Below are 22,540 nucleotides of genomic sequence, written 5' to 3' on the forward strand. Positions count from 1 at the left end.
TTACTCCCTTTCAGTTTCAATCCAGCAGACTCCAAGCGCTGAAAGACAGATTCAAGACGTCTGAAATGACTATCAAGAGAATCACTAAATATGATTATATCATCTAAGTAGATGAGACACTCCTTCAAGTGCAGTTCTCCCATGCTACGTTCCATGAGCCGCTGAAATGTGGCTGGGGCGTTGGTTAAACCAAAGGCCATCCTGTTACACTCAAAGAAGCCGAGAGGCCCCACAGAAAAAGCAGTCTTGGGCTTATCAGCCTCTTTCATGGCAACCTGCCAATAGCCGGAACGTAAGTCAAGCTTACTGAAATACTTGGAGCCAGCGAGAGCGTCAATTGTCTCGTCAATACGAGGAAGAGCGTAAGCATCCTTAATAGTTTTACTATTAAGGCGCCGGAAGTCAATACAGAAACGCAAAGACTTATCTTTTTTTCTAACGAGAACCACATTGGAAGAGAAAGGAGATTTAGATTCTCGAATAGCTCCTGCATCTAACATCTCACGCAAATGCTCCCCCACCTCTTCAAACATCCCAGGTGGAATCCGTCTATATGGCTCTTTGAATGGAGTAGAATCTGTAAGGTTAATCTCATGCTGAACCAAAGACGTACAACCCAAGTCAGTAATGTCTGTTGAAAACAAGTGTTTCCACCGAGAAAGAAAAGTTCTGGCCTGTTCCTGCTCACCATGTGTCAATGTACCGCTGGGGACACAAATGCCTAGCTCTTTAAGAGTCTTATCAGCGTTACGTGTTTTGGGAATGGAACCCTCCGAGGGATCAACCTTCCTAACAACATCGACCTCATGAAGAGAGCAAATGACAGACTTGGGAATGATAGATAAAGTCTTAACACAGAGATTGCAAATTCTAACAGGAATCTTACTGAACGACGTGTTTGGATTAACCCGGACAACTCTGGGGCTAACACTCAATCCTTGTGACCGCTCGTCAGTGTCTGTCATGCCATCAGTAAAATCTCCAACTCCTCTGACCAAACCGGTAACTGTCTTAGTCTCATTCGGCCGAATTATGATCGGTTTCTTTGAAAATGCCTTCACAGAAAGTGTGGTAACTGTTGTCAAAGAAGACAATACATCTTGCCATACAGGAGGCATATGCTGTAATTGTGAAGATGACTTGACATAGTTGATAACATTGGTACCTACCAGCATAGGAACACTGGATGAATAAGCTGTGTCAGGTATGATTAGTACCGGTACAGAAACAGGAACAATATCCAGCGACGGAAATGTCATATCAATCAAACAGTATCCACAATATGGAACCTTCGCATCATTTGCACCAGAAATATCAAGTTCAAAATCTTTTAGACTATAAAGTGTAGGCCTAGGGTAAAGAGAGCTATAAAAACGTTGGCTTAGAGTAGTAACCATTGAACCCGTGTCAAGCAAGGCAGAACAGGATGTGCCATTCAAAAGAACAGTCGTCTCATTCGGTCTACCAATCAAGGGCGCTGTGTGAATGGGCACCGGACCTCCTATCGGCTCCCTTTCGATGAAGGTCCGTTCTTGTTTAAACCCACCACAGGCTTATTCTCATTGACGGGAGAAGCTGGGGCATTTCTGTTTGTATTGGGCTGGTTCTGTCCCTTCTTGATGACGCTGAAGTCTTTCTCTATATTAGACACCCTAGTGTTTAACAACTTGAACTGAGCAGTCATATCTTGCATCTGCTGCAACAATCTGCTCTCGACTACATTCATTTGCTGGACAGCAGGCTCAACAATCTGTTGCTTTGGCTGCATGTCCAACTCCATCTGACGTAGCTCTTTGCGGAATTTGTTAAAACCAAGAGCAGTCTCGTATTTATATCGAGACATGTTGTGCAGCTCAGAGTTACGTAACCCAGCCCACAATCTGTTTCGCAGCATTTCATCTTTAGTTGCTGAATCAAAAGTGATGTTAGACAAGATCTGCTCTAAACGAAGACTATACTCAGCAACCGACTCACCAGCTCCCTGCCTTGCATTATAAAACTTCTCTTTGAGTTTCTCACTGGAGTGAATATTACCATAGACAGCCTCCAGTTCATCAACAATATCTTCTACAGTGGCTGACTCGCCAACATGTAAAAGTACCAAACGAGCCCTACCCTTAAGACTCTTTCGAATGGCTTCAAGAATAATTGGTGTAGAATAAACCTGACTACGCAACAAACACTTCAAGTCATAAAGCCAAAGGTCAAATTCATCTGGTTTCTCACCAGAAAACTCAACAAGTTTTGGAACCTTGAATGCGCTATCTTTGCGATCGTTCGTAAACTTCAGTGAATCAAAAGGATCAAAAACAGGATCTGAGCGAGCAACTGGTGGTTGAAATGAAGACTTAACAGCAGCAACCACTGGCTTAGGCTTGTCATCCAGAAATGGGTTGTTGGGAGAAAATGAAAGAAGTTTCTGGCGAGTGCCTCCGCCTGACTCTGTATCAAAATCAAACTGTCGCAACTGACGCACAACTTTCTCAGGAGTTGGCGTAAGGACACGAGTTGTGTCTGCATCAAAATGAGGAGAGCTAGAAGTTTCAAATACCCTGTACCTCCCTGATTTTCGTAGCTGCTCTGCAAAATAATTCAGCTCCTCATCTTGGATCCCAGTGATCTCACCAGTAGTGTCCATTGTATCAACAACTGAATGAATATTTCCAAATGTTCAAGTTGTATGAACAAGAAAATTGGAATCTATTCAAACTGGGTACATATATGACTATGAGTTTGAATGAATTTAAATAATGGTAATTATATTGAATTGAGAATTTTAAGTGTTTAAAATCAACACTGTTTTTTATTGATGTTATCAAATGGTTTGACAATGTTTATCACTAGATAAATGTGTAAAACTATTATGTCAATGAATATATGTATCACTATGAAGATGACCAACTGTGTGCAGTATACTGTATAGTTAAATAACCAGATTTGCAAACTTAAATTATACTGTAAATTGAATTAATTAAATGAAAAATTATTTCATTTAATTAACTTCAAAACCTTCATAATACCTTCTATGAGAGCGCTCTCAAAATAATACTGTTCTTGTATTTTCAAAATAAAAGATCAGTATTCTGAACCTAGAAAAATATGGCAATAAAAATGACTACTAAAGAGACCTAGATACTACATACATTACTACTACTATGTTCAACTGCAATCTCTCCTCTACGTACACAGTGTAAACACTAAACTTTGCTAAAAGCTAAACAACTATGTGTCTATCTGTATGAAGTAAGACAAAAAGAACCTAGAAAATCTGACCAAGATTTATGCTTTTTTTTTTTTTTTTTTTTTTTTTTTTTTTTTTTTTTTTTTTTTACAAAATATATAAATAACACAGGGGTATAATAGGGGTATAATATACCGGTGGACTCAAAGACAAAGTGAAAAACAGACACAAGGGACTTGTAGAAAGAAAGAGAAGAATGGATTTATTCAAGTCAATCAAATGCCTTTATATTATCAATAAGTTGTTAAGTAAATGAATGTAATGCGATGTTAATTGCTCACCAACACCTTTGTTATGCTACAACTGCAACAGGATGTGTAAGAGCTGCATGCTGTGCTGTGCCCAGGTATGTTCACTCAAAATACTATCTGAAACATTACATCAAAAATTTAAACAATTGAAAAATAAATTCATAAAGCAATCAATCAAAATATCAAAATTAATTAATTAAATATTCAAAACACTAAATAAATTGTCCATGTAGTATGAAGTCTGAAGTCCTAATGTGTAATGTTGATCAATGTAGAACGTCACCGATGAAATGCTTATGTTGATTTAATCAGCTGTCAAATCAAGGAAACTGCTATTTAAATAGTCTAAGTTTCACTTCCAATGAAATAATGCACTAAATAGTGTCAATATTCTCACAAGACACGTATATCTATCAAAAACAACCACGCACTTATTATATAAGTGTCAAATGAAATATAAATAAGACGAAACGTCACCAAAATCGTCTGTCAATTTAAAACCGGATGTTTACAACCATTCACTGTTGACCACTGGTTCCCGGTCTCGTCCCGGAAGACCTATAACATGTGCTCGCCATGTGCCTGATCACGTGTGTAGTCATGTGACCGCGCTCGACGAAACGATCAAACCGTGCAGAATGAGCTGGATTATGACCCCAAGCCGAAACCCAAAAGCTACACTGGCCACCAATGTCGCGAATGAAAATGGTTCGTCTCTCAGGGCGACTGGAATTATCCAAATACACTTTTATAAAGAAATGAAACAATAAAGTTTCCAAATTTATCCAACGATGTTTACGTCTCCATCGACAAAATATGAGTGCTAATACATCAAATTACACAAAAGACAAATTCACACAATGCCAACATGTATATTATAGTAATAAATCATACCTGGAATTATCCAAATACACTTTTATAAAGAAATGAAACAATAAAGTTTCCAAATTTATCCAACGATGTTTACGTCTCCATCGACAAAATATGAGTGCGCTGTGCACGAGGAAAATACCGCCACCAGCTGTGCACGAGGCGAACTACTTTAATAAATATAGAAAGTGAAAGCGAAAATGAAAGTGAAATTAGTATATGAATTAGTGAATGATAGGAATGACTGAAAGGAATGGAAGAATAGGAAAATGGATTATCAAAAGAAAGATGGACTTGGAAAGTACGTGTACTGGATAAACATACATGTAGACATATGACACTAACACAAACATATAGAGCAGGGCAAATTGACCCCGCGACACAATATGAAATCAAAACATTTTTAAGGCAATTCTAATTTGTTTTTATTTCCTTAGCAACGGATAAGCGACTCTTGGAGCATGTCAAGCAATTCTCCTACGCCAATGACTCAGAGGAGATTCCATAATGAAAAGAACGTGACGTCATCCGATTCGCAAAATGTGACGACACGAAGAAATATATCAAATGAAGACACAAGCGAAACAAAACAAACTAAATACGTTGTTAAGAACAGATAGCATTTGTGACTTATAACATTAATTTTAATTAAAAAACTGTAAACCATCGCGACATTAGATTAGAAGTAACGATTTTCTAGAGAATGCTTTTGAACACAATAATATTAAAAACACTATTTTATATTGCGGTGCATACTAACGGGAAATATGAAACAAATATTGCAATGACATGCGTTATTTTGCTTCTAGAATAGTATTCAGAATGAAACTAAAGCCTTCCTTATGGCCATATAGGATTGACTTGTTTCACGGTAAAGGTCCGTTATTTATAACCCGAAATCCGATTGTCTATATCATTCTGAGATCCAATCAATATTGAATATCACCCCTGAAAAGCGTGTTTGATAATTGTTGTTTTTATCTATAGTCCTGCTCCTGTATTTGTCAATTAAGTATTTATGTTCAAGGCGTTGACATTGCTTTTAAAATTTGGAAAGGTTCTCAAAATGTGGTTTAATAACTTAGCGATTGATAATTATACATATTTTATCTGTACATTATATTCAGAAATATTTATTAAAATCCCTTAATAAAATTGTTGGTCTTTGTCACCATAACAAACTTATGATTGCGAAAACCTTGCAAGAAGAATTGACCGATCTTTATCAAACTTGGAACAAACCAGCGATATGGTCCTGTTTGATTGTGAAAAAAACTTGGAACAAACCAGCAATATTGTCCTGTTTGATTGTGAAAAAACTTGGTTGAAAAGTAACTTTACTAGATCTCTATCTTTCTCAATTTTCTGTGTAGATACCAATGATAATGTCAAGTTTGTAATGTCAAGAGAAGATCACCCTGGTGGGGCTGGAATCTATAACCTCTTAGACGAGAGGTTGACAGCTAAACAACAAGACCATTTTCAGTATATGTAAACTTTTATTTTTGTAACTATACCAAGCTTATTGTAAGCTTTTCATAGTTAGTTTTTTTCATTTTATTATTAAGACTAGTTGTAGTTGAAGGTCACCGTCATAGAAGGTCAACTAGGTCATTGAGTTAAATACAAGAACAATCCCTGTTTCCCTCGACATCTCCGTTTTACCAAACTAGTTATTAATCTTTAGAACGATGTTTGCCTTTGTTATATAAAGGTAAAGTATAACAGTATAACATTTGATGAAAACAAAGTTATGAGGCTAACCCAGAGAAGAACATGCTTAACATTATTATCCCCATGTTAACCAGTTATTTGTAACAAATTATTGCCATCATTCATAGGCAGAAGTGATTTTATATTGAACTCGAAAATTAGTCATTTCATTTATAACGCAGGAATATGGTTGGATTTCTGCTGACATAGTTTCAAATCACTAAACAATATTTTTTAATAGTCTTTTGGTCACAAATCATAATAAAGTTCAAATAATTGATATAAAGTATACAACTAGGTCACTAGGCAAAAGACTTGAAACATTACATTTTTGCATTTTCCTCGTGTTTTAAGCCTTATTGCACTCCTCATGATAACCTTTAGCAGTTTTTTATGATATATAAAAGGTCACTAAGTCTAAAACAGAGATTTTAAAAAGGTCATTGAACTTCATGTCAAGTCATGTCAAGTCAAAAGCGAAGTAACTTGCCATGTCAGGGCTAGAATAGCATGTCGTTTGTTCATTAATATGATGAAAAGTACAGGGAAAACTCATGCCCCATGTGTACACAACCAGGTATTGTCATCATTCATAGAAGAGAAAATGGGTCATTTAATTTATAACACAGGAATAAGGTTATATAATGCAAACGAGTTTCAGTTTTCCGAATTTTTATCAAAACACTACTAAACAATTTTGAATTTCCTTTATTTTTCACAAGTAAAATTTAAGTTCACATATTTGTATTATATTTTAATACTACGTCACTAGGCAAAAGGCTGGAAAAAATACATATTCACATCATCCTCGTGCTTTGACCCTTTCAATGAGTTCCTAACCTTTACTTAGAGAATGTATGTCCTTATTGTATGAAAATAGGTCACTCAACCTAATACAGGGATATTGGGACTTAAATCCTAATTGTATGAAACTAGGTCACTCAATCTAATACAGATATATTGGGAATTTAATCCTTATTGTAAAAAAATAAGTCACTCAATATAATATAGAGATACAGGGACTTTAAACCTTATTGTATGAAACTAGGTCACTCAATCTAATACAGAGATACTGGTACTTAAATCCTTATTGTATGAAAATAGGTCACTCAATCTAACACAGATATATTGGGACTTTAATCCTTATTGTATGAAAATAGGTCACTAAATCTAAGACAGAGATACTGGGACTTTAATCCTTATTTAATGAAACTAGGTCACTCAATCTAATACAGATATATTGGGACTTTAAACCTTATTGTATGAAAATGGTTCACTCAATAAATTACAGATATACTGGGACATTAAACCTTATTGTATGAAAATAGGTCATTCAATCTTATACAGAGATACTGGGACTTAAAATCTTATTGTGTGAAAATAGGTCACTAAATCTAATACAGAGATACTGGGACTTAAATCATTATTTAATGAAACTAGGTCACACAATCTAATACAGATATATTGGGACTTTAATCCTAATTGTATGAAAATAGGTCACTCAATCTAATACAGATATACTGGGACTTAAATCCTTATTGTATGAAACTAGGTCACTCAACATAATACAGATATATAGGGACTTTAAACCTTATTGTATGAAAATAGGTCACTCAATCTAATACAGATATACTGGGACTTTAAACCTTTTTGTATGAAAATAGGTCACCCAATCTAATACAGAGATATAGGGACTTTAAACCTTATTGTATGAAAATAGGTCATTCATTCTTATACAGATATACTGGGACTTTAAACCTTATTGTATGAATATAGGTCACTAAATCTAATACAGAGATACTGGGACTTAAATCCTTATTTAGTGAAACTAGGTCACTCAATCTAATACAGATATATTGGGACTTTAAACCTTATTGTATAAAAATGGGTCACTCAATCTATGACAAAGGTACTGGGACTTGAATACTTATTGTATAAAAAAGGGTCACTTTATCTAATACAGAGATACTGGGACTTGAAACCTTATTGTATGAAAATAGGTCATTCAATCTTATACAGAGATACATGGACTTTAAACCTTGTTGTATGAAAATAGGTCACTCAATCTAATACACAGATACTGGGACTAATATCCTTATTGTATGAAAATAGGTCACTCAATCTAATACACAGATACTGGGACTTAAATCCTTATTGTATGAAAATAGGTCACTCAATCTGATACAGAGATACTGGGACTAAAATCCTTATTGTATGAATATAGGTCACTCAATCTAATACACAGATACTGGGACTTAAATCCTTATTGTATGAATATAGGTCACTCAATCTAATACAGAGATACTGGGACTTTAAACCTTATTGTATGAAAATAGGTCACTCAATCTAATACAAAGATACTGGGACTTTAAACCTTATTGTATGAAAATAGGTCACTCAATCTGATACAGACTGGGACTTTAAATCCTTATTGTATGAAAATAGGTCACTCAATCTTATACAGAGATACAGGGACTTTAAACCTTATTGTATGAAAATAGGTCATTCAATCTTATACAGAGATACTGGGACTTTAAACCTTATTGTATGAAAATAGGTCATTCAATCTTATACAGAGATACTGGGACTTTTAACCTTATTGTATGAAAATAGGTCACTCAATCTAATACAGAGATACAGGGACTTTAATCCTTATTGTATGAAAATAGGTCACTCAATCTTATACAGAGATACTGGGACTTTAAACCTTATTGTATGAAAATAGGTCACTCAATCTAATACAGAGATACTGGGACTTTAAATCCTTATTGTATGAAAATAGGTCACTCAATCTGATACAGATATACTGGGACTTTAAACCTTATTGTATGAAAATAGGTCATTCAATCTTATACAGAGATACTGGGACTTTAAACCTTATTGTATGAAACTAGGTCACTCAACCTAATACAGAGATACTGGGACTTAAATCCTTATTGTATGAAAATAGGTCACTCAATCTAACATAGATATATTGGGACTTTAATCCTTATTGTATGAAAATAGGTCACTCAATCTAATACAGAGATATAGGGACTTTAAACCTTATTGTATGAAAATAGGTCACTCAATCTTATACAGAGATATAGGGACTTTAAACCTTATTGTATGAATATAGGTCACTAAATCTAATACAGAGATATAGGGACTTTAAACCTTATTGTATGAAAATAGGTCACTCAATCTTATACAGAGATACTGGGACTTTAAACCTTATTGTATGAAAATAGGTCACCCAATCTAATACAGAGATATAGGGACTTTAAACCTTATTGTATGAAAATAGGTCACTCAATCTAATACAGAGATACTGGGACTTTAAACCTTATTGTATGAATATAGGTCACTAAATCTAATACAGAGATACTGGGACTTAAATCCTTATTTAATGAAACTAGGTCACTCAATCTAATACAGATATATTGGGACTTTAAACCTTATTGTATGGAAATGGGTCACTCAATCTATGACAAAGGTACTGGGACTTGAATACTTATTGAATAAAAAAGGGTCACTTTATCTAATACAGAGATACTGGGACTTGAATCCTTATTGTATGAAAATAGATCACTCAGTCTAATACAGAGATACTGGGACTTAAAACCTTATTGTATGAAAATAGATCACTTAATCTTATACAGAGATACTGGGACTTTAAACCTTGTTGTATGAAAATAGGTCACTCAATCTAATACAGAGATACTGGGACTTTAAACCTTATTGTATGAAAATAGGTCACTCAATCTTATACAGAGATACTGGGACTTTAAACCTTATTGTATGAAAATAGGTCACTCAATCTAATACAAAGATACTGGGACTTTAAACCTTATTGTATGAAAATAGGTCACTCAATCTAATACAAAGATACTGGGACTTTAAACCTTATTGTATGAAAATAGGTCACACAATCTAATACAGAGATACTGGGACTTTTAACCTTATTGTATGAAAATAGGTCACTCAATCTAATACAGAGATACTGGGACTTTAAACCTTGTTGTATGAAAATAGGTCACTCAATCTAATACAGAGATACAGGGACTTAAATCCTTATTGTATGAAAATAGGTCATTCAATCTTATACAGAGATACTGGGTCTTTAAACCTTATTGTATGAAAATAGGTCACTCAATCTAATACAGATATACTGGGACTTTAAACCTTATTGTATGAAAATAGATCACTCAACCTAATACAGAGATATAGGGACTTAAATCCTTATTGTATGAAAATAGGTCATTCAATCTAATACAGAGATACTGGGACTTTAAACCTTATTGTATGATAATAGGTCACTCAATCTTATACAGAGATACAGGGACTTTAATCCTTATTGTATGAAAATAGATCACTCAACCTAATACAGAGATATAGGGACTTAAATCCTTATTGTATGAAAATAGGTCATTCAATCTAATACAGAGATACAGGGACTTTAAACCTTATTGTATGATAATAGGTCACTCAATCTAATACAGAGGTACTGGGACTTTAAACCTTATTGTATGATAATAGGTCAAACAATCTAATACAGATATATTGGGACTTTAATCCTTATTGTATGAAAATAGGTCACTCAATCTAATACAGATATATAGGGACTTTAAACCTTGTTGTATGAAACTAGTTCACTCAACCTAATACAGATATATAGGGACTTTAAACCTTGTTGTATGAATATAGGTCACTCAATCTTATACAGAGATACTGGGACTTTAAACCTTGTTGTATGAAAATAGGTCACTCAACCTAATACAGAGATATAGGGACTTTAATCCTTATTGTATGAAAATAGGTCACTCAATCTGATACAGAGATACTGGGACTTTAAACCTTATTGTATGAATATAGGTCACTCAATCTGATACAGAGATATAGGGACTTTAAACCTTATTGTATGAAAATAGGTCACTCAATCTAATACAGAGATACTGGGACTTAAATCCTTATTGTATGAAAATAGGTCACTCAATCTGATACAGAGATACTGGGACTTAAATCCTTATTGTATGAAAATAGGTCACTCAATCTGATACAGAGATACTGGGACTTTAAACCTTATTGTATGAAAATAGGTCACTCAATCTAATACAGAGATACTGGGACTTAAATCCTTATTGTATGAAAATAGGTCACTCAATCTGATACAGAGATACTGGGACTTAAACCCTTAATGTATGATAATAGGTCACTCAATCTAATACAGAGATACTGGGACTTAAAACCTTATTGTATGATAATAGGTCACTCAATCTGATACAGAGATACTGGGACTTAAATCCTTATTGTATGAAAATATGTCACTCAATCTAATACAGAGGTACTGGGACTTTAAACCTTATTGTATGATAATAGGTCAAACAATCTAATACAGATATATTGGGACTTTAATCCTTATTGTATGATAATAGGTCACTCAATCTAATACAGAGATACAGGGACTTTAAACCTTGTTGTATGAAACTAGGTCACTCAATCTAATACAGAGATACTGGGACTTTAATCCTTATTGTATGAAAATAGGTCACTCAATCTAATACAGAGATACTGGGACTTTAATCCTTATTGTATGAAAATAGGTCACTCAATCTAATACAGAGATACTGGGACTTAAAACCTTATTGTATGAATATAGGTCACTCAATCTAATACAGAGATACTGGGACTTTAATCCTTATTGTATGAAAATAGGTCACTCAATCTTATACAGAGATACTGGGACTTTAATCCTTATTGTATGAAAATAGGTCACTCAATCTGATACAGAGATACTGGGACTTTAATCCTTATTGTATGAAAATAGGTCACTAAATCTAATACAAAGATACTGGGACTTAAATCCTTATTTAATGAAACTAGGTCACTCAATCTAATACAGATATACTGGAACTTTAAACCTTATTGTATGAAAATGGTTCACTCAATCTATTACAAAGGTACTGGGACTTAAATACTTATTGTATAAAAAAGGGTCACTTTATCTAATACAGATATACTGGGACTTTAAACCTTATTGTATGAAAATGGTTCACTCAATCTATTACAAAGATACTGGGACTTAAATACTTATTGTATAAAAAAGGGTCACTTTATCTAATACAGAGGTACTCGGACTATAAACCTTATTGTATGAAAATAGGTCACTCAATCTAATACTGGGACTTGTTATTTATTGTCCCAGGAAGCAGTTGTCAGACCTGTACAACAAGGCGTTCAAACTCTGGACAGGACAATGCAGTCTCAAAGTGGCCGAAATCCACAAACATTTTCTACAATGGCACAGGTAATATCATCATCTTTAATACATACTTCTTACTTATGTTTGCAAATGAGCTTAGCAAAACCAATACGTCATTCATATAAAAATGTACGTTCATGTAATATAACAGATGATACATGGTGTGAGTTTAAAATAATGAAAAGACAGCTACACCAGTTAAGTATCAATACATGTTCATTTTGCAATGGTTTTACATTAACTGGCCATAAATTGTGTGTTAAATTACACTCGTAAAAAAACGTGGTTACAAACAAAACAGTTTCAAGAACTAAAACTGACTGCCTAAATTCGCTTGTTGAGGCGGTCAAGCATGTTTTCTAAAGTTTGATTGCAAACAGTAGTATAAGGTCAATTCTATAATGTTTATTAATAAAAACAGCAAATTAACACATACATCTACACATACACGTAGGTATCTAGGCTATATAAATTTAATTGATTTTGTGAGTCAGGCAAGTGATTTACCTCTTAGTACAGCGGTTTTAAGAGTCTGGCACGTGATTTTCATCCGAAAAGTGGGACTTTGTGAGATATGTAAGTAATTTTCCTCTGGGTACTGTGATTTTGTGGGCCATGCATGCGATTTTTCATCTGCCTTCTGTGATTTTGTAAGATAGGCAAGTGATTTTCCTCTTAGTACTGTGCTTTTGTAAAATAGGCAAGTGATTTTCCTCTGGGTACTGTGATTTTGTGAGCCAGGCAATTGGTTTTCATCTGGGTACTGTGATTTTGTGAGCCAGGCAAGTGATTTTCCTCAGGGTACTGTGATATTGTGAGCCAGGCAACTGATTTTCATCTGGGAACTGTGATTTTGTGAGCCTGGCAAGTGATATTCCTCTGGATACTACGATTTTGTGAGCCAGGCAAGTGATTTTCCTCTGGCTAGTGTGAATTTGCGGGCCAGGCAAGTGGTTTTCATCTGTTCAAACAAGTGATTTTCCTCTGGGTACTGTGATTTTGTGAGCCAGGCAAGTAATTTTCCTCTTGGTACTGTGATTTTGTGAGCCAGGTAATTGATTTTCCCGTGTACTGTGATTTTGTGAGCCAGGCAAATATAATCCTATTGAAATGCGTTTAACTAACAGTACTGCATTTTGCTGTAGATAATTTGCTTGGAAAGCTAATAAACATGCGAAAAAAAGTGAGAACAATCTAGTTAAATCGCTTCATACTATGCTTAGAATACAGAGAACATCGAAAAAAAATTAAACGGTTTATTACAAATCAATTAATCAACATTTAAATGGTTCATTACAAACCAATTAATCAACATTTAAACGATTTATTCAGAACCCATTAATGTAAATTTAAACGATTTATGCCAATCCATTCTTGTAAATTTAAACGATTTATTCAGAATCCATTTATGTCAACTGAAATGATTTTTTCGGAATCCATTAATGTATATTTAAACGATTTATTCAGAATCCATTAATGTAAATTTAAATGATTCATTCAGAATCCATTAATGTAAATTTAAACGATGAATTCAGAATCCAATAATGTAAATTTAAACGGTTTATTCAGAATCCATTCACGTCAATTTAAACGATTTATTCAGAATCCATTAATGTAAATTTAAACGATTTATGCCAAATCAATTAATGTAAATTTAAACAATTTATTCACAATCCATTAATGTAAATTTAAACGATTAATTCAGAATCCATTAATGTGGATTTAAACGATTTGAGCCGAATTCATTAATGTAATTTAAACGATTCATTCAGAATCCATTAATGTAAATAAAACGATTTACCGGTATTTAGAATCCATTAATGTGATCTTAAGGAAATAGCCAGGAATTCAGCAGCGGAATCATACCAAATGACATTTTAATGACCCATTTTAATGTGTTGTATGATTGTTATTTTGACATCGCACAATGAATTCAGTAGATTAGAATATGGCCGTATTGCACAGGAGGGGAATATTAACTACCATATTTTGAGATATGTATTGTGTGTGGATTTATTAGGGGATGTAAAGATGTTGACTCAGGCACAAGTTTGGGAACATATGGCTCATAGCTTGAGGGACTCTGTGATATTTCCTGAACTTCTGAATACACATTTATTATATAGATATTTGTTTTTATTTTATTTATGATTTATATGCTTTACGGAAAACACTGAAATAGTTATGAAAGAAACAAGATTATATATTGTTTTGCAATGAAATATGTTTAAACATGTTAGAGTTCTGAATATGTTACGTGTTTTGTGTGTTTTAAGCTGATCCAGCTTTAAAAAGTATATGCGTAAACATGTATTAACATTTTACCAAGGGTTGGTAAGAGAAAAGATATACATGTACATTAATTTCTGAAAAGGTTGAAAAATTGTTTCTACATGTATCTTGTTTTTTTACATATTTGATTCAGTGAACATTATTATGATCCTCTGTTACACTGATACATATGCAACTTGTTTATTGTTTCGGGTCTGGTCATATTTGAATGATGCAGTGCAAATTATTATGAATGTATATGCAACTTGTTCATTGGTTCGGGTCAGGCCATATTTGAACGAACCAGTGAAAATTATTATGAACGTATATACAACTTGTTTATCGGTTCGGGTCAGGCCATATTGATTCAATGTTTAGCATCCTGAGACAGGAAAGTTTTCAACTTTTAGAGTGAGACAAGCAATATTTTCCTCAATCTGCTTTTTTAAGCAAAGAAATTTGTTATTCTCGAGGTTGATATCTTAAATAGCAAATATATGTTTAAACATGATGTTTTTCATTACCATGGCACTTTATTACATACATTTGAGGTACATATTTTGTCATGGTTGAATTCTAATATAATTGATACTGTACATATGATACATACAGGATCCCAACTTCATGTGGAAATTGTAAGCTGAACCTAAAAACAAATAAGATGATTTTTATGAGATTTGCTATTAAGTCAAAACAATTATTATACACTGGGAGAGCTTAACTTCGCATCTTTGTTTTTTCCTGAATATTGGTAGATTTTTAAAATGGGGCTTGATGCTAAAAATTAAATCAGTTTGGCATGGTCATATGAGTGTCATGTATCTTTATTCTATGAAACAGATCTGCAGGCCCAAGTCTCTTGAAAAAATCTTTTAAGTCCCTTTTAACAGGATTAGGCTTTAATAACACACTATAATTGTATAATCAAATTATGTTCTCATTTAGTTTCCAAAAAATGCAATTATCTTTATGATGGTCATATGATGGTCACAATAATTTTGATTTTGTTTTTATTCAAATTTAATTTAAGTTATTTGGTTCAATAAAAAATATACTTAAGCTGACCTGACTAATGATTTTTCGAGTAATTAGAGCCAGTTCTATATATTAAACAGGATCATAGCTGTAATGTTATAAAAATATCATTCGTGATTTTTAATAGATTTAAATAAATAAAAAATAAATATTCAATTAAAATTTAAGCTTTAAATTGACTCATTTACATTTTTAAAGGGCCATACATCGAACAAAAACATTTGTGTGAAATGTGAGTAAAATGCTTGCAACATGATTATAAGTATCTTTCATGACCGAGAGTGTAAGAAAGGTTCATCCAAACATGAGCGTATTGTGTTTTGAGAAAACGAGGTTTACCAATTTTCCACAGAACATCCTGCGCGAGAGTTGGGATGAACCTATCTAACACAAGCGGCAATGGTAGATGCTTTTTCTCCCACCTCAGTTAAACAAAATAAAGTAAAATTGTATTTTTTCGTTGGAACTTTTTTGTGCCTAGTGATAATAAATGCGTATAGATTTGTGCTAGTTCTTGGTTGTCATGGATATGTGCGCAGTGATTCAGATTATGTTAATAGTCAAATCGTTCTTGAAATAGTTCTGCGAAGAGTGCAGCATTATTTCTTGAATGGAGTGTAAAAAAAAATATGGCGCCATTTGAAGCGAGAAATAATTAGTCAGGTTTCTAAATATTGCTGCAAGACAAAGTTTCCATGATGCTACATAAAACGGTCTTCAACAAGGGAGGTAATTGTGTAATGACAATAAAAAGGAGTTCCATATGGGTAGTTGTTTTACCTTTGCTCGTGGGCAAGATAAGAATTTCTAGCATGGTCAAATTTTGGGATCTACTTATCTGAGGTGGGAGAAAGAACATTATTATGAGCTCAAAAAATAGCTTTTTTCTTAACTGATATAAAATGCAATACAAAATTTTGTCAAGAAGTGTTTATAACGCTATTGAAAATTTGGTTACAGTATTATTTTTTGTTTTAATCTGTTAATGATTCCTGTTGAAGAACAAAATACATGTAATATGGAAAAAAATGTTTTGCATTTATTTGTTACTGAGGCGATAATAATATAATTTCTTAAGTCATTTCCTAACTTAAGTCATTTTCCTAACTTATGTAGCTCCCTTATATGATATAATACGTTAATATTGAAAATATCTTAAATGCTTGATATTCAACCAATTTATTAAAATTTCGTTATTTATGTTAAAACACATCTTCTTTTCTTTTGATTTGACTATGAAACAAGGAAAGCGACTTAAGATATATCTTAAGAAGTTTTATGGATGTTGCCCCTGTATTTCTGTGTTAAATTGACTTGATTGTGAATCCATACAAGACCATGGAAATAAAGTGAAATATCTGCCGACATTGACTTTGCACACAAGATAATTCTTGAATAGGCTGATTGCTTGAAACTTTATTATTAAGAAGCGACAACATTTTAAACGACATTGTTGTTCACTTTCAAATCTCAATATTACTCTCGAAGTTTCATGGACACGCCTGTTATATGTAGACCTTCGGACGAATTTGGAGACAAATGTTCCATCTACATACATCAGCTATTTCTAAGAGGCTTCCCAGGGGATTTGGGTCTGAACTTCGGGGGAGTTTGGTCTGGGTCCAGGGGAATTTGGTCTGAACTCCAGGGCATTTTTACCCAACAGAATTAGGCAGATGCCCATTTCAAGCTTTTTTCATAAAAAAACTACCTCTCATTGGTAACAAGAACAAATTAAACAAACCTTGCATTTGCATGTTTTTACTTTCAACAAGACATGCTATAGGTCACAAGAAAAAAATATTATGGTTATATTCCTTTTATCATTTCCATGTTTAAACGAACTGCTTTTAGTTTGAAGTGACACTCGTATTTAAAGTCAATACATACACATGTATAACAAAGATAATATTTGATTGATAAACTTTAAACTACTTGCAAAACAAGAGCTGTCACAGAGACAGCGCGCTCAACTATTCCGCCGCTTTTTTAGTGTAAGGATTGAAAAGTTTTGGCGAAACATCACTGTTAGATTAGATTTTAATGCAATACACGATGTGCTGAGATATTTACATAAATGTGCTTACATGCAAGATTTGTACCAGAATAAAGGGCCATTATTTGCAAATTACAATAATTTAACTTGGTTATTCAATTAGGTTGGGTGGTTGAATACCATTGTATAAAGTCTCAATGGTGGTTAAGTGGTTACATGCAAAACCTTAACCAGAATTTTTATGTCGAATAAAAAAGGGGCCATTATTTGAATTTAATGCAAACTAGAGTTGTCTTACTTGGTTTACTTATTTAAGTAGATTCAATGGTTGAGTACCATTGTATCATGTCTCAATGCAATACATCAGGTAGTTGCTGAGATATTAGCCTATGTGTGCTTACATGCAAAATCTTAACCAAGGTGTGACGCAGACGCCGACGCTTGGGTGAGGAGTATAGCTATTCTTACTCTGCGAATAGTCGAACAAAAACTGCGTCTATAGAAAATATCAACTGATAACAAAATAGTTACCTTATAAATCATATCTAAACACTCACATATATTAATTGACCGATGGGTCTTAGATCTGTCAAGATAACTGCATATGACTAAAGGCATATTCTTCTGTGAACAGTAAGGCACACTTGTTGGCATACCAGAGCTAACATATAACTATTATTTCAGCAGTTCAACATTATTTCAAACTATCGGCAAAATAATTAAATCATAAAACAATTGATACATAAGTAACATTTGAAAACATGTGCATTTTCATAAAGAATATACCATATTTAACAATGACATAAATTTATGTTTAAATAAATGCAATTGTTATGCGACTTTGAAGACTTTCACGAAATTCTCGATTTCAGGTCTGTTATCTGGAATACAGGTAACAAATGTCATCTCCTTAAGTGGACAGTAAACCACACTGTATGGACCCTCTATCCCCTCTTTCTTCCCCATCAGTTGGGTTATCTCGCCTGTGAATGTGTCCAGAAACAGGATGTTGTCACTGGCCCTCCCACATAGTAGCAGCTGGTTGTCCCCCACGGCTGCCAGACCGCGTGGTGATCTCAGTATCGGGTCTATGTAGGTCTGGAGCACCTCTACTGAGATGCTCAGCTTGGTTATGGTGCTGGTGCCCCAGTCTGTGACATATATGACTGGAGGAGTCTGGCTCTCTCTGGTCACTGTCAGATACTCAGGATACAGAAACAAAGGTTTTCCACTGCTGTCTTTGTCCGCACTCTTCTTCACCTTTACCTTCATGTTCATCAACACAACCTTAGGTGGAAAGGAGAAGGACACTATCAAGTTGTCATCACAGAAATATATTCCATGACATTTTCCATCTACTTTAACAACTTTCTGTAGTGTAACATTTCCCTGAGTAGATACGAACTGTATCTTTTTCTCCTTAGGCAGAGTTACAGCTGCCCTGTCCCCGGGCAGGAGACACAGGTCCCACGGACCACCTGGAAGTTTCACCTGGGACACCATCTTGTTGGTAGTGGTGTCCACATGCATTACTGAGTTATTGTTGAAGTCAGCCAGTAGGAGCCTGTCCCCTGGCATGAGGGCCAAACTGTTTAGGAAGCAGTCCCGGTTGTCTGTTGATCCCTCCACTGGGATGTCAGGCAGCTTGCTAAACAGGGACTGGCTCAGGTCTGTACGGCTCTGGTTTAAGGCTGGAATATCGCAAAAGAACTGTTGATGGACAAATATTTGCATTAGTGTTTCCTAATTTATATCCACATCACTACAATTCAACATTTTGCAAACTAAGATCTGTTCATAGTAAACGCATGTATCATGATCTTGATGGAACTTGGATGCATAAACAAAATATAGCATCGGCATGTACGCAAAGAGATATTTGAAGCTTCATAATTCATATTCATGGGCCGTTATCAAATCTGAACTAAGGAAATTGTATGAACATAATTAATATAATAAACTACACTTGCCGAGTGTAGTGTTTGAAACTTATTACTTAGTTTTGGTGATAAAAAAATGTTGTTTACTCAAATGATATAAAATAAAATCATACTTAAAAGCATATTCCGATTAAGCCTCTATTTTGAACATGAATTTGAATTTAAACACACGTTTTGAATGAAATCAGAATACCGTAATTATTTTACAAAATCTTTGTTTTATAGTAATTGAAACACACCAAATAAGACGTAAAAAGCAGTTTCGATCTCCCCCCTTCCCTACTTTTTTCCGCCCGTCATTATTTTTCAATGATCCCACAGACTCTAAAATACTTTCGCCCTCTCACATGTGTTTAATAATCACAAACAGAGTATTTTTATGAATAAACAGCCTTCATAGGGGGGAGTATCAACCATGAAAGTATACGGCGTAATCATAGGGGACAGTACCAGTCAGAGAAGAAAAAAGTAAATATTTTGCAAATTCTTGGTTTTATAGTTCGTTCAACTCCCAGTAAGATGTAAAAAAACAGTTTATTTCTGGTTTTCCGCCCTAACTTAGTTTCGCCCGTCATTACTTTTATTTTTTATGATTAGCAGCTGCTTTGTCTAGATGGGCATCTAAAAAGTGATAACATAGACACGAAAATACTTTCTCCCTCTCTTATTCGTTTCTCAATCACAAATAAGACTTATTAAAGTAAGTTTTATAAAGAAAAAGCCACATATGGTACAGAGAAGTAAAATGTGTCATCATAGGAGGCAGTATTAGTCAGAGAGGTATACGGTGTAAACATAGGGGGTAGTATCATTCATAGAAGTACATGGTGTAACCATAGGGGGTAGTATCATTCATAGAAGTACATGGTGTAACCATAGGTGGCAGTATCAGTCAGAGAAGAATATGGTGTAATTATAAGGGGAAAAATCGGTCAGATAAATATATGGTGCAATCATAGGGGACATAATCAGCCAGAGAAGTATATGGTGTAATCAAAGGTGGCAGTATCAGTCAGAGAGGTATATGGTGTAATTATTAGGGAAAAAATCGGTTAGAGAAATATATGGTGTAACCAAAGTGGGTAGTATCATTCAGAAAAATACATGGTGTAACCATAGGGGCGCAGTATCAGTCATAGAAGTATACGGTGTAACTATAGTGGTCAGTATCAGTCAGAAAAGTATAAGGTGTAACCATAGGGCATTGTATCAGCCAGGGAAGTATACGGTGTAACCATAAGGACAGTATCAGTCAGAAAAGTATAAGGTGTAACCATGGAGGGGGCATTATCAGTCAGAGAAATATTCTGTTGACCAAAGGGAACAGTATCCGTCAGCGAGGTGTTCGGTATTAAGTGTAACCTTAGGGGGCAGTTTCAGCCATAGAAGTATATGGTGTAACTATAGTGGTCAGTATCAGTCAGAGAAGTATAATGTGTAACCATAGGGAATTGTATCAACCAGGGAAGTATTCGGTGTAACCATAGAGGGCAGTGTCAGTCAGAAAAGTATACGGTATAACCGTTGCGGGGGGGGGGGGCAGTATCAGTCCGCGAGGTATTCGGTGTTACCAATGGGGGCAGTATCAGCCAGGGAAGTGTTCGGTGTAACCTTAGGGGGCAGTATCAGCCAGGGAAGTGTTCGGTGTAACCCTAGGGGGCAGTATCAGCCAGGGAAGTGTTTGGTGTAACCCTAGGAGGCAGTATCAGACAGGGAAGTATTCGGTGTAACCTTAGGGGGCAGTATCAGTCAGGGAAGTGTTCGATGTAATCTTATGGGGCAGTATCAGCCAGGGAGTGTTCTTTGTAACCCTAGGGGTCAGTATCAGCCAGGGAAGTGTTCGGTGTAACCTTAGGGGGCAGTATCAGTCAGGGAAGTGTTCGATGTAATCTTAGGGGGCAGTATCAGCCAGGGAGTGTTCTTTGTAACCCTAGGGGTCAGTATCAGCCAGGGAAGTGTTCGGTGTAACCCTAGGAGGCAGTATCAGCCAGGGAAGTGTTCGGTGTAACCCCAGGGGGCTGTATCAGCCAGGGAAGTGTTCGGTTTAACCCCAGGGGGCAGTATCAGCCAGGGAAGTGTTCGGTGTAACCCCAGGGGGCAGTATCAGCCAGGGAAGTGTTCGGTGTAACCCTAGGGGGCAGTATAAGCCAGAGAAGTATTCGGTGTAACCCTAGGGGACAATATCAGCCAGGGAAGTATTTGGTGTAACCTTAGGGGCCAGTATCAGCCAGGGAACTAAACAACGAGACTTTGAACAGTATATTTAATTATGAAAAAAACCAGCTATGGACAATAAAAAAGCATTGATATGTTTATAAATATAGATATAGAATGTTTAACAACCTCTGATTGAAAATGCCGCAAGCAATGATATAAAACAAGGACTTTCATACTTCAAATCATAAAAATATATCTCAAACAATCTCCTTTGTGAAGAGCTATCAGCATATTTAACAATATCCTGCCTAAAACGATTTGTGAGCCCTGATCTCTTTGGATTATTTCGAACCGAGATTACATCCGTAACTTTTCGGCCATTTCCGCAACGCATGAGGTGTGTGTCAGGCGACTAATCAAGCTGCTGGATTTCGTTTTATAAATTATCCATGAGTACGAGCTTTTTACAACTGATTTGTCCAGGGTCATATATGTTGCGATACGCTGGGTTGCCGAGGATGCCAAGACAGATTAAACTAAAGCGCAGACATTTATTTATTTTTACTCTTGTGTCGAAAGCTGCATCGTGTACTATTAGGACGGGGTGGTTAAATTCGTTCAACCACTCGGTAAATTAAGACAGGCCGGTAAACACGACCGTAGACTCAACCAGTGTCTTGTAATAAAAAAAATGCTCTCTATGTATCGCGATTCCGGTAAGCGATTTGATGGATGTCAGAATACTGCCACCTGCGGGTATGACGCTGTTGTCGGTTTTATTGAGACAGTTCACGGTGTCGACAAAAAATGCACGTTGATTTTTTT

General features: G+C 35.0%; 1 protein-coding gene across 1 annotated transcript; it reads right to left on the reverse strand.

Annotated features, from left to right (window-relative positions):
* Positions 1–18,449: 18,449 nt before the first annotated feature.
* On the reverse strand, positions 18,450–19,352 carry LOC128216288 (uncharacterized). Its single transcript, XM_052922854.1, has one exon. It carries the CDS (start codon positions 19,350–19,352, stop codon positions 18,450–18,452), a length of 903 nt encoding a protein of 300 aa, XP_052778814.1.
* Between the last annotated feature and the right edge of the window lie 3,188 nt (positions 19,353–22,540).

This window comes from Mya arenaria, chromosome 14 (genome assembly GCF_026914265.1).
Source record: "Mya arenaria isolate MELC-2E11 chromosome 14, ASM2691426v1".
NCBI classification, from domain to species: Eukaryota; Metazoa; Mollusca; class Bivalvia; order Myida; family Myidae; genus Mya; species Mya arenaria.

Coding starts and splice junctions, on each gene's coding strand:
- LOC128216288 (XM_052922854.1), bottom strand. CDS start 19,352: ATGCAAATATTTGTCCATCAACAGTTCTTTTGCGATATTCCAGCCTTA.